This window comes from Columba livia, chromosome 3 (genome assembly GCF_036013475.1).
Source record: "Columba livia isolate bColLiv1 breed racing homer chromosome 3, bColLiv1.pat.W.v2, whole genome shotgun sequence".
Classification (NCBI taxonomy): Eukaryota; Metazoa; Chordata; class Aves; order Columbiformes; family Columbidae; genus Columba; species Columba livia.
In genome coordinates, this window is record NC_088604.1 from 86,334,636 (window position 1) to 86,348,266 (window position 13,631).

Consider the following 13,631-nt stretch of genomic DNA (forward strand, 5'->3'; position numbering starts at 1 on the left):
AAAAAAGTGTTTTAATCAGGTTTACAACATCAAAGTATAGCTGGCTAACTGCTTTTTCCTGATGCTTCTGGTTGAATCCCAGGCAGCATGCTCAGAGCTCTCAGTACTTAGAAAAGGTATTCCAACTGAGCTGCCTTCAAAGGATACTGACTTCAAGACTAGGGTTGTTTGGTTGCTTGTGTTTGGGATTTTTTTGTTGTTGCTGGTGTCTTTTTTTGTTTGTTTGGGTTTTTTGTTGTGGTGTGTTGTTTTTTTTTAAAAAACAAAATAGCTTCACATAACATTAAGTTAATTTTACCTATATCAGTTTGGATATATCTCAAACTGTTCATAGGATGTTCTGGAAAAAATACCTACGTATTGACTAATGTATATTCTGTAATTATTCAGGAGTTGATCTTCTGGTGGACCAGCCATTTTCCCTTGAAACACTGACATCCCTGGTGGAACTGACCCGTTTTGAGACCTTGACGCCACGGTTTTCAGCCACTGTCCCTCCCTGTTGGGTAGAAGTCCAGCAAGAGCAGCAGCAGAGGCGGCATCCGCAGCATTTGCACCAGCAGCACCATGGGGATGCAGCTCAGCATACTCGAACTTGGAAGCTGCAGACAGACAGGTAGGGTAGGGCAAGGATGCAGAAAGAAGCATGTCTGTATTGCTTAACTGGTTCATGTAGCCTGTGTAGTCACAAATTTCATGCAATTTAATTGGTTTGAGGTAGTGTGAAAGTTTAAGAAGATATACTTTCAAACATAGTAATGCCTATTTGGTAGTTTGCATTATAGCACTTTGTGAGATTGCCAGAGTTGGTTTAGCGGACCCTGATACAAATTGAAAAGTCAAGTTTTGAATTCGGGTATTTTTCTTTGCCAAATGTTGTCGTTTCATTATATGACTAGACAAGCTCATCCCCCAGAATTACTGATACTCTTGGTTGTTTCTGTGAAAGCCTGATTCACCTTTCTTATGCATAGGAACATTCTTAGTACTTTTTTTTTTTTAATTGGAAAATGAAAGCTGTGGGTGCCAGTATAACTATAATAATTAGTTGTCGTAAACAAAATCGTATTGTAATTTATTTTAAAATGTGAAGATAGAATCTGGATTTATGTCTGTGCAGGTCAAGTTAAATCTTTATAGGTGAGACGTTTAGTTAAGCCAGTATAGAGCCCTAGTTGTGCTAAAATTTAGGCAATATTTTCATTGCAATGGACTGCATGGACATGGTATATGTAGCACTTCCTAGTTTTTTGTGCACGGCTTTAGAACTTGGAATTCCTCTGGAATTCTAAGGGCCACAATGACAGTATTGCAGTCACCTTCAAGAGTTGCTTAAAACATATCTGAAGTAGCATTACATAGTTTTTCTGTAAAATGCTTGGAGAAACAAAATGTAGATATAAGTTGTGTTGTGTGCTTTACTCAGGGACATATGCAATAAAGCACTACAGGACCTTTTGGGTTGGGTTGTCACACATCTGTCCCACTGATGTATAAGATTTGAATAGTAGTGTGGAATCTAAATGCCTGTACAGTGGAAAGAATGAAATAGCTGAAGGGGAGCTAGGGGAGTGAGAGTTCATATGTGAGGAAAAAAGCTTGTTGTATAAATAAGTGAAAGCTTGCATGTGATAAAGAAGCATTCCAGGTGGGAAAACAGGTCTAGAAGGTAATAGTTGCAGGCATTTCCAGGGGTGACACCTAATATGAGCTGAATTTATGGTTAAAAACTTGCAGTTCATTGTAGGCTTTAAAACCTTTGTTTATCTTGTGATTTTGCTTTGTGTAAGTAAAATGACCTGTATGTAACAAATGGCAATGAGGTGGTTCCTTGCAAACTTCCGGTTAAAACTACTGATTATCTGGTGTGTTCAGCAACAGCTGAAAAGTAAAAAGCTACCAATATGAAGATACAAGGAAGCAAACGGGGAAGGCAATAGATGTTAATTAGAAGGTGGTAGTTTAGGAATTAGTTTAGGAATATTGTCTCATTAGAGGAAAATGATTATGTCTGCTGCAAAGTAAAACAGGAATGTAAAGCAGGAAAGTTAAAAGTTTTGGTTTAGTACTGGAAATCTTTGACAGCTGCTTGATGACTCATGATGAAAATGATTAAATTACAGTCTCTTTGTTCATAAGGTAGAATATACAATATTAAGATCAAGTGCAATGTTAGTGCTTAATTAAAAGTTATCTGGGAAGAAACCTTTTGACTTCTGGGTTATTTTGTTGGTCCTTAATATGAAATTCCTTTTATCTTCCCTTAGAGTGTCGCATACTGATTCCTATCAAGATGTGGAATGATAGGGTTAGGTGGATGAGTAATGCAATTTGATATGGTAATTCTTTTGTTTCTGAAATAGATAGGAGATAATTCTGTAAATGTATGTTAGGGAATGGCCTTTTATTACATTCACACTCTTTCAATCCTACCTTGTTTCTTTTAAAAGACTGTGTAACAAAGACAACTGAAAAAACAGTCTGTTTTACCTTGTAAATTATCCAAATGTCAGTGTTTCCCCTTCAGTGGTAAATTAACTGAAATGTTAAATTTGGTTAATCCTTTTAAAAAATTTCCTAATGTGCTTTGAAAAAATAGTGACATCTGAGTTCCCTGGCTTTTTCTCAAATTTATATAAGAAATACTTTATGTATTCATCTTATGCAGACCTATTTGTGAAAGGAGGAAGAGCTGGGTACTACTGAGCTTTCCAGTGTTTAAACTCCAGAAATGAGTCTGCAGCTCGAAGTTCAGTTGTAGTGGAAGATCAAACGTTGATGAGATGTTCTAGAAAAGGAATGAAGAAGTATGTTGGAAAAATTTTTGTAGTTGTGAGAATGGTGGTATAATTGCATTTAGAACACAGTCTTGATTGTGTATTCTTCTTTAAAAAGGAGCTAGAAGAACTTGCATTAGATTATCAGAGAAAAGTGTTGTTTACGATGGATATACTAAAATCTTAAGACCATAAGGAGGAAGTAATTTTTTTTCTTTGTACATGTGAATAAAGAGGATGCACTTAAACAGAGCTATGAGAAATTAAAAAGCTGTTTAAAGGGTAATTTTTCACTTATCACAGAATTAATTGTGAAGTTCATTGCTAAAAATGTAGGAAGAACTCCTCTGTTGGATTAATAGGGGGATTATTATTCAATACATGCTTATTCAGAGATACTTAAAACTTCTTCAGGGCAACTGCTGCTGAGTTTTGTCAAAAATAGATTTCTGGAGTAGACAAACAGCAGTTGTAATTCAGTACGGTAGCATGTGTTGTGTGCAACATACAGACTACAAAAGGCTGCTACAGACAAGCTGGTTTATTATTAATTTCTGGATTTGTACCAGATCTTAAACTGGATGAGCAGAGTATTACTTAGTCTTTCAGAAGACTCCTTCCTCTGAATGTCTCATTCAGGCCATGCTTTGCATGACACCTCTGGGAATGCTCAGACATAAAAAACCCACCTGCAAACTGCTCCCTGTTTCACACTGTGCTCTATATTCTCTAAGTTAGAGGAAAGGGTGGCTGAACATGAACCAGCAGTGTGCCCAGGTGGCCAAAAAGGCCAACAGCATCCTGGCTTGTATCAGAACTAGTGTGGCCAGCAGGACTAGAGCAGTGATTGTCCCACTATACTCAGTGCTGGTGAGGCTGCAGCTTGAATCCTGTGTTCAGTTTTGGGCCCCTCACTACAAGAAGGAAACTGAGGTGCTGGAGAGAGTTCAGAGGAGGGTGACCAGGCTGGTGAGGGGCCTGGAGCACAAGTCTGATGAGGAGCAGCTGATGGAACTGGGGATGTTTAGCCTGGAGAAAAGGAGGCTGAGGGCGCTGTCTACAACTACCTGAAAGGAGGTTGTAGCATGGAGGGCGTTGGTTTCTTCTCCTGAGTGACAGGAGGAGAGGAAATGGCCTCAAGTTGTGTCAGGGGAGGTTTAGATTGGATATTAGGAAACAGTTCTTCACAGAAAAGGTTGTGAAGCATTGGAACAGGCTGCCCAGGGAAGTGGTGGAGTCACCATCCCTGGAGGTTTTTAAAAGTTGCATAGATGTGGTGCTTAGTGACATGGTTTAGTGGTGGACTTGACGGTGTTAGATAAATGGTTGAGCTCAATGATCTTAAAGGTCTCTTTCAACGAAAGCAATTCTATGATTCTAAGTTTTTAGCTTTGTATTTGCTAGCAACATTATTTTTTCCCTGGAGTTGTAGGATAAGTTTTTATTATATTTAGCTGAGTTTTTTGTACAGTTAGCTGAAAATTCTTCACTGTTGCTTCTTAAATCATAAACACAAGCCGTTTTTTGTCTGTCTTCTCACTTCTGACCATCTTTCCTTGCATAATCACTCCTTTTCTATGTTGCTTGTTCTGGAAAGCTGGCATGCCATTTCATTGTGTGTACCTGGAATCCGTTAGAAGTGTTTTGTACTTGCCTAAAGGAGATATGAGGTTCAGACATAGTACTGTAAAAAATGCAAATAATTAAATATAGTTGTACCAATTGGTAATCTGTTTTAAAATTGTTTTCTGCACAATAATCATTGCGTAGCATATTATTTGATTTAAAATACCTTTTTGTAATTTAGAATTTAGTATAACATCTAACCAATATTTATAGCAGCATACTCAGTTTCTTAGTGAAATCAGTTATGCGATTAGATAATCACAGACTATTGAAGTTACTACGTTTAAAAAAATGTTTACCGATTAAATTGAGAAGATCAGGAAGTGCAGTTATTTTTAAACTGTATACAAATGTGACAATTGGCACATTATTAGTTTGAATCAAAGAGCAATTCAAATAAAACTATTTTTTGCAAACCTCAGTGTATCAAACTCTGGAACTGATCATTGTGAGGTACTTGTTATCTCAAGTTTACACGTTCTGTGTAAACCAAAGCATGCTTCAAAAGGAAAATGACTTATTGAGAAAAAGCTGCACCCATTTTGCACAGGACGGGCTTCTGAGTGTGCATGCAGTAAGAAGCATTTATCTTCCTGTATAAACTATCAAATATATTTAAGAAATTAATTTAAAACTAGTATTTTGAGTCTTCTAGACTCTGTACCACTGGGAAGTGACATTATTTAACACTTACCAATGGGGAAGGCCAGCTTAAGAGGTTGCAAGGTAGTTACTATCATACTTTCATACACTTCACTGATTGGTAGATGCTTTTTTAGTGTGTTGTTTTGGTTTGTTTTTTTTCTCATTCTTTTTTCCAGGAATGGGTAACTGATTTTATATTCCTATAGAAACAGTACTTAAGTTATGGTATAGGGAATCTTTTCACTGCTACTTTTATCCAAATGTTGATTTGCCCTCTTATCAATTGGCTTTTAGCATGTTCTTCACAAAATGAATGTGGTTAACTGCAGCTCAAAAGAATTTTACTTCAGAAGTTCATGTGGATGTCAGCTAACACAAAATGAGTTTTTCTTCTTGTTAAAAAAAAGTTGCATAGATGGAGAACGCCCAGGGTAATGTTGCCTGCTTGCTCTGAATTTCCTCTTAACACTGGGTCATTGTCGTATTTTTTTTCATGACAGCAACAGCTGGGATGAGCATGTCTTTGAACTGGTTCTACCAAAAGCTTGTATGGTTGGACATGTGGACTTCAAATTTGTTTTGAATTCAAACATCACAAACATTCCCCAGATTCAAGTGACTTTACTGAAAAATAAAGCTCCAGGCTTAGGCAAAGTCAATGGTAAGAAGGAATTTCTTTCCCATTATTTTTTCTTTTCTCAAACTCCTTATTTTCTGTGATGTATATTAGAAGAATTGCTTGAAATTGTGTGAATATATTGAGTTTGCTTATTTTAATTTTATTCTATTTCTCAGCATCATGGTCTTAACATGCTTGAATGTAAATTTGGGAAACAAACTAGCTAAACAGTTTCAAAATCCTGAATTTTATACAGATAAAAGCATATCACTTGGAAAGGTTGAAGTGAATTATTATTCTGTACTGCTTGAATACTACAGTTCTTAAAAGAAATGTTGTAAATTGTAAATCATCCTAGAGATTGACTGATGAAACAAATGGTGTGCTTTTAAGTTCTCGACGTATTTTAAAAAATTATAATAAATTATTCCATGTCGCAGAAGGAAATTACTTGCCAGTGCCTCTTGGATTCATAAGAGAAAATAGCAAGGCTTTCTTTTTGAGGACAGTAGATAAAACTTGGGTTCATGGGGTATTCTCTCATCTGGCTCATTAACTAAGCAACGTGAAAGCTGCAGTATGATTTCACTTTCATTCCTCGAAGCTTTGACAGGGTAGACCGAAGCTTTGAATGCTCTTGCCGTGGGAAGACTCCTAGCTGGAATCTGCATCTTACGAACTCTCAGGGAGCCTGTGAGGGGGTAACATAAATGGAAAAGGCACTTCTTTGATGTGGAAAAGTTTGTGCCTTCATGGGGATTTTCCTGTGGCAGGATTGTTCATTGCATGTCCTGCTGCCCTGTCTGCGAGAGGTGGAAGCAGTTCTTCCTTTTATTGAGTCATTAGTTGGTTATCTTTATGTGGCCACCTCTCTTTGGAAAAGCTTCTAGAAACTCAATAGTTCAGAGAAGTCTTGCTCTTGGATAATATTAAATTGGCTGCTGCATATAAAATGTGTTAGAGAGAACAGCAAGAATGATTGTAAAAGCTATTTTTTTCTTTTTCTATTTTTTTACATGCTAAGTAAGAGCACCCCAGTTAAACAATGGTAACAGAGCTGTCAATTTTGAAAATGAATACAGGCATGCCAAAGATCATTATCATGCGCTTATACGACTTCTCACTCTGCAGCATCTCCCAGAGTTTAACAAGAAAAAGTGTCCTGGAGATGCTACTTAAAGAAATACTATAAACTGGTGGTTATCCAAGAATAAAATATTCTAGCATTGTAATATTCTTGGAGAAAAACATGTTCTTTTAGGATACAAAATGGCTTAAGAGTTTTAACGGAAGCGCTAGCTGTGACTGCAGGACAGTGGTCAACTCATGTTCTTGCAATTTCTTACTTTGTTTAATGCTGGAAGTAAAGCCTTAGTTTTAACATGTACCATAATTTTGTCTATCAAAGCAAAAAATAGGACAGATAGTCCATGTTGCTCTTCCAAATGGAACCTGCTTTGTTTTCAGCATTAATTTTAGAATTCAGTCCATTTGCAGACCTGAATGTCAGAGTTAATCTGGAAACTCTCACCTTTGAAACAAAACAATAGAAGAAAAGCTAAATTGTGTTCCTCAATGTTGCAGTTTTAAGTATTTCTGAGCAAACAGCTGCATGAGTTGGTAATTTTTGAAGAGATTTGATTTGGCTGTGAAATAGATTGCCAGAGCTTTCTATGGATGCTTTACAGTACAGCATACCCATTACAAGATATGACAGAGATCTTCCAGAAGGTGATATTTCACTACCTTACATGCAGTCTGATGGAATTTGGTTTTTTCTGTTATGGACAGGGTAGAGAATGCATGGAGTGGAGGGCCAGGTGATCTTTTTTTTTTCTTTTTGGTTCAGTAGGATTGGGGAACCTCATCTAACCAACATCCTCTCAAGTGTCATTGCATTGCAGCTGTTTTCTACCTTATTTTAGTGTCTTGGATTTTGGAAACGGACATGACGACATTTGCCTTTTTTGTGTGCGCTATTGAATGAAGTAATAGGGCACTAATTATTTAATTATAAGGGAAAACAAACCTAGATAACTTATATCTGTGCTGGGTATTATCCAAAATGTTTCAATCCCAGAAATAAATAATATTCAGAATTATTTGGGGTATTTGAAAATGTATAAAATCTTCAGACTGAAATTCATTTCACTCCCCCTTCTACCTTTCCTTCCATAGGTGGGGAGAAACTGAAATATTAAGATAATGAAACCTAAAGAAGATGTGTAGGGGAGAGTTTATTCAGTCATTTTTTTGTGTGTGACAGGAACCCTGGAACCAGTTAAATATCTAGTGTGTAATAACAGGAAGGCCAGAGGCGTAATTCTTTGGGTTTGGAACTAATGCTTTTGATGTGGTAGTTAATGCACTATATGTGCTTCTTGTTCATTTGCTTGCATGACCTCTTCATTTATGATTCATGAGAACGATTTAATTGAAAAAAGAGCTGTACTTAAGTATTATAAAAATCATGTCTGATGTTCAGCAGGGAGCAATACAGTTATTTTCAGCATAAAATATCAAAATCTCAATACTGGAATCTAATTACTTGGGAGTAATCTACAGTTGGTTGTTAGGAGAAAGTAATATAGTCAATGTTAAGCAAAGAAGCCTGTTTACAGGCCATTCAAATAAATATATTTTAACTATTTGCTGCAACTTCAATTGCAATCCTAATATGAAAAATATGCCTTTGTATGTTTGTGGTTCTTATATTAGAAATAGTGTTTTGCTATGAAAACTACCGCTTCTGTTTTCCTTGAGCTTTAAGCAATTTTTATTAAATCTTGCTAATATTTTTGTTTCCAGAAGCGGCAGTAGATCGGCAGATCACATTTCCTTTATCTCCAGCTCATAATATTGAAGTGGAGAGAAATGGAAAACCAGGACTGGTTGAATTCAGTGAAGAAATGCAGTATATGGATATAGAGGAACCACAATGTAGGTTTTATTTATCTTGTTATACTTTGTTTGAAATATGACCTTGTTTTTTGTTGTTATTGTGGGGTTTTTTTTAATGATATACTGGAATTTCGCTGCAAAAAGTTCTTAGCCATTTAAAATAGACTAATTTCTCAGCCCTCTTCAATGTTACCTCTCTCATTGGTCTGTTTACTGTACAGTTGAAAGTTTAACACAAACGTGCCCGAAAGAACCCAGCTTACTGGAGTCTTGGTGCTTAAAAGCAGATTAGTATTTATCTGAAATTAGAAATAAAGTAGGTTGATATGTCACCTTCCTGTATTAAACTCTTACCTGTTCCAGCAGTATTTTACTTGAATACCTTAGCTCATTTTAGTAGACTTTTTCTTTGCATACCTGGCTTTTGTAGAGATTGCTGCTGTAAACCAAGCAAAATAATAAACAGCTAGTAAAGAATTCCTAACTAGTCGTGTTGACTTTCAGCCACATCAGACTTGCTGTGAAGTTTTTATAATCTTTTTTGTTAACCAGTACTCTTCCACAAGATCTGCTAGAAAGACTCTGAAAGACAATCAGATTGGATCTGAGTGAGGAGAGCTACAGACTAGAAATTGCTAGTCGAAGTGAATCAGTGCCAGAGCTTTGATTCCTCTTCTTGGTCCTTTTAGCAGTCTTACTTTACATCATCTTTTCTTTAATGTGATCAGGCTTTAAAGAGCCCTTCCAATCCAAACCATTCTCTGATTCTGTGACTCCAAGAAAGGTGTTGCAAAGGATGAGGGAAGGGATCAAAGGGGTGATAGAAGAAGTAGTGCTGGAAGGAGGTGCTTCATGCTGAGAAAGAAGCAACAGATGAGTGAGTGATGATTTCAGTAATTTCAGTATAGCACAGGAGAAACAAGTCAGCCTTTTTTGAAAGAAGCAAATGAAAAGCCAAGACAAAAAAAAAAGCACAACGCACACAAAACCACAGATGAACAACAAACTGACAAACCACCGAACAGTTCTGTTCTGCTTCAGAAAATACCCAATGATAGCTGTGGATCAAAATATATTAGTCCATCATTTCAACAGTTGTGTGTTTGGTGGCTTTGATGAGCCCGTCGACGTACTTCATATCCATATAATATAACTGAAAATGCTTTAAAAACTGTTATTTACCTGTGTTGATTTCACTGAAAGATGGCTTCGGGTGAACCTCAAGTAATTGTTAGTTTTTTGATGTAGAGTTTACATGTATGTAGTGACAAGAGTTTGACATGGTGTATTTTTAACTAATGAAAATGATGAGATTTTGTGACTTATGAGTCACGTCCATATTACTCTTGTGTTTTAAGGTCTTAGATTGTGTCCGTTTCTGGAGGAACACAAGGAAGATATACTTTGTGGTCCAGTATGGCTGGCTACTGGACTAGATCTATCAGGACATGCTGGAATGTTGACACTAACAAGTCCAAAGCTTGTTAAAGGTAAACTGGTTTATTATGCTGTTTGCTTGAAGAGTGTTTGACTGAAGTGTATCTTGTACTTTTGTAGGCAGACTTTGGTTTGTATTTATTTTCACGTTGACAAATTTTGCTGTGTAACACAATTGTGAGTTACCTTTTCAAACTGATGCTAAAGTACTGTGATTAATGTAGCTGAGTTCTGCTTGTAGACTATCTCTGTGAAGTTGAAATCTGTTTACAACTTGCCTTAGTAAACTATGAAAATTCTCTGCACTACCCCTTTTGTTCCCCTCCACTTGTAGGCATGGCTGGTGGCAAGTACCGCTCATTTTTGATTCACGTTAAAGCAGTGAATGACAGAGGAACAGAAGAAATCTGCAATGGTGGCATAAGACCAGTTGTTAGAATACCATCTCTAAAACCGCAGACTAACAAGGGCCATTCCCTTGCTTCATTGTTGGCAAAAGTTGCAGCAGGCAAGGTAATGAATAGCCAAGAAAGATGTCTGTGATAAAGTTGTAGAATTGGCGTGAGCTCTGTAATCTGAAAATGGAACAGCTGTTAGGATAAATAAGGTCCATGAAAAATTATTTTTTGAAGAGTTCACAGTTTGTTGACACCTTCAAGAATCGCATTTCAACGTATCTGAGTTGTTTCTTCTGTGCAAATTTAGATGAAGAGGTCTGTTGTGCCCCTTCCCCATCCCAACCACTTCTTTTTGAAACCTCTGTTTACAGGAGTGTTTTCAGTAGCTGATACACCTCATCCTCTTATGAAGATTTGTGTGTGGTGTGTGTATATGTGTATTTTGCTCTTGATCATTGTAGTTGTAAGACTGAATAATACGATGTACATCTTGTGGACATTATTAGAATGGTTAGAACATAATAAATTATAGAACATTGTTAAATTTAATGTTCTGTAGTAAAGCAATTAGTGAATAAAAGTAGTCTGTTTTAGTACTATGCTGAAGCTGTGTGAGAGATTTTACTGAACTTTATTTATTTCACTGAACAAGGTATAGAAATGAAGTAGTGAAAAGCAATGTGGTTTATGGAATTTTCTTTTTTTTCCCCCCAAAAAAAAAATCAGGAAAAGCCATCTAGCAAAATTGAAGCCACTAATTCTTCAAGAAAATCAGATAATCTGAGAGGCTGTGACTTACTTCAAGAAGTGTCTGTAACAATTAGAAGATTTAAAAAAACTTCCATTTCAAAGGAAAGGTTAGTAGGTGTTTTTTAATTCTAAAATACATTAGCTTTAATTACACTTCTTGTGAAGTACTTAGTTTTCAAAATAGCTCTGGTCAAACTACTGTTTCAAGTTGTCATTTCATAAATGTAGTTTGTATAGAAATACCTGTAAATGGTGAGTTTAGCTGAGTTCAACCGTGCTGTGCAAGTTGCAGTAGAATAATGCCATGCATAAAATTGTATGTTGAGTGATTATTTGCCTGACTCGAAAAGACTGGTATAAATAAGTTTTCCTGGTAAATTAGATAAATTATTTGAACAGATTATTTTTAAAGGAACCATCTCTCTATTTCCACATGTTGTCTTGTTTCTTACAGTAGAGAGTATATTGTCAAAAAATTCAGACTCAAATTTAACTAACAAATTCTTACTCATAGATTTGAATAATTTTTCTATAGATTGGTACTACAGACATAAATACAATTAATACAGTATTTAATTTGTATTACCAACTGCCACCCCACAGTGGTGGCTCTGTCTGTAATGGCCTTAAAAGAGCAGAGAGGCTGCAAAAAGATACATGCAAATTGCTGTCAAAGGGTGTTGTAGATGATGAAAGTTTGTTTAGGTTTAGAAGTTAATAGGAAAAAAAAAATCCCTGAAGGTTACTAAATATATGGTAACCTAGGAAGTTCTTTGAGGAGAGAACATGAATATGAGGAATGTGTGCATGGAAAGTATCATATATGCTTGTGTACTAGTTCCACTGTCATCTAGGTATCTTTTTTTTGCTGCTTCTAAGACAGAATACAAAGCTGGAGGGACAATTTTGTGGGAGAATGGCCCTCTTGGATAATTCTGTTTTTTATTTCCTTCTCCTCCTCCTCAGAGTTCAACGATGTGCCATGTTACAGTTTTCAGAGTTCCATGAGAAGCTGCTCACCACCCTTTGCAAGAAGACAGATGATGGTCTGACAACAGAACATGCTCAGAGTCTTGTACTAGACACGCTTTGTTGGCTGGCTGGGGTGTATTCAAATGGACCTGGCAGGTACGAGAGAAACAGTGTTTGAATTAGCACGACTATTTCTCAGTATCAGCTCTGTTAAAAAAAAAAAGGTACAGTTTGATGTGGTTCTCTGAAGTATGCAACTTGTTTTTACAGCTCAAAGGAAGGAAACGACAGCTTGCTTTCTAAAACACGTAAATGTGTCTCTGATATAATACGTGTTTGCTTCTTTGAAGCTGGGCGGAGCATAGCTCACAAATGTGCACGATTTCTTGCACTATGCATCAGGTCAGTATTAATTATTGATGTGTATTTATTTTTATATATTTATATTTTATATCTATTTGGGGAGTTTACATGCAGTCTGAATTTTATGTACGTGTTATTGTTTCACACTGAATTTATAAAGCAACAAGATCTGGAAGATCTTCTGTTGAGGAAAAATGTGTTAGAGTATAACTGCAAAGAACATGAGTCTTTCTTTCCACTTCATTTTCTAGCGGAGATGTCGTGTTTTGTTCTGACTTAATTAAATGTTAAAATGTCCATGTGTTTCTTTGTAGCAATGGCAGGTGTGACCCCACACAACAGGGGTTTGGGTCAGTTCTTCTAAAAGCTTTACTTGACAATATGCCTCTTTTGCCTGCTGCTGCAACAGGTGGTATGTATGCGTTTGTTGTCATAAAAATACACAGTGCATTTGTTGTTTGGCATGCTTTGTTGGACTCTTTAGCGAAATACGAATTAAGTAATTGCTCAGTTAGCACACACTGCTTCTTGCAGTGATCTGGTCAGGTGGTATCCAAGTATGAAGTACGTGTTTGTAGATGAAGGAATGATAAGCAAATTAGCTTGCTTAAAACAGAATGCTAAGGCACTGACATTTTTGGGAGAGCTTAAGTAAGTTTTGAAAGAATTTCCAAAGGTCTTCAGCAATGACAGATTCTGTTGCCATACATGAGTGTTAGGATTGTCTGTTATTTCTGAAAACTAGGAGATATATTCCAGGTAGCCTGGCTATCCAAATGATGGCCAACTAGCAATCCACTTCAGTTACTTCTGCAATGAAAGAAAATTTTAAACTAAATTCCTTCTTCATCTATATTGGAGAGTAATGGTATCCTAGCACCTTGTTGAAGCCTTTTGAGTGCCAGATAGAATGTAAGGATGACTTTAGCACTTGTATTTTGGGTGACAAGACCTGCTTTGTCTTTTTCATAGTATGACATTGTTGGATTGCATCTAGCTTGGCATCACCAAGGGGTCTTGCAGGAAAATTAGTTTGCTATACAAAGTGCTTGTTGTGCTACCACGAAGGTAGAAACATTTAACATACTGCTGTAAAGGGTATGGAATACACAGGGGAGTAGGAGGAGGAAGCTGAGGTTTGTC

At 36.6% G+C, this 13,631-nt stretch overlaps 1 protein-coding gene across 12 annotated transcripts in view; it reads left to right on the top strand.

The window, feature by feature from the left end:
• The window catches only part of BIRC6 (baculoviral IAP repeat containing 6), a 185,547-nt gene that overhangs the window by 39,742 nt on the left and 132,174 nt on the right, over positions 1 to 13,631 (top strand). For all 12 annotated transcript variants that reach the window (XM_065057989.1, XM_065057997.1, XM_065057992.1 and 9 more), the window contains exons 12-20: positions 391 to 616; positions 5,549 to 5,709; positions 8,476 to 8,607; positions 9,927 to 10,058; positions 10,340 to 10,518; positions 11,130 to 11,260; positions 12,120 to 12,281; positions 12,396 to 12,527; positions 12,803 to 12,900. In XM_065057989.1, the coding sequence (XP_064914061.1) occupies positions 391 to 616; positions 5,549 to 5,709; positions 8,476 to 8,607; positions 9,927 to 10,058; positions 10,340 to 10,518; positions 11,130 to 11,260; positions 12,120 to 12,281; positions 12,396 to 12,527; positions 12,803 to 12,900 (1,353 nt within the window). The remainder of the gene's footprint in view (positions 1 to 390; positions 617 to 5,548; positions 5,710 to 8,475; positions 8,608 to 9,926; positions 10,059 to 10,339; positions 10,519 to 11,129; positions 11,261 to 12,119; positions 12,282 to 12,395; positions 12,528 to 12,802; positions 12,901 to 13,631) is intronic.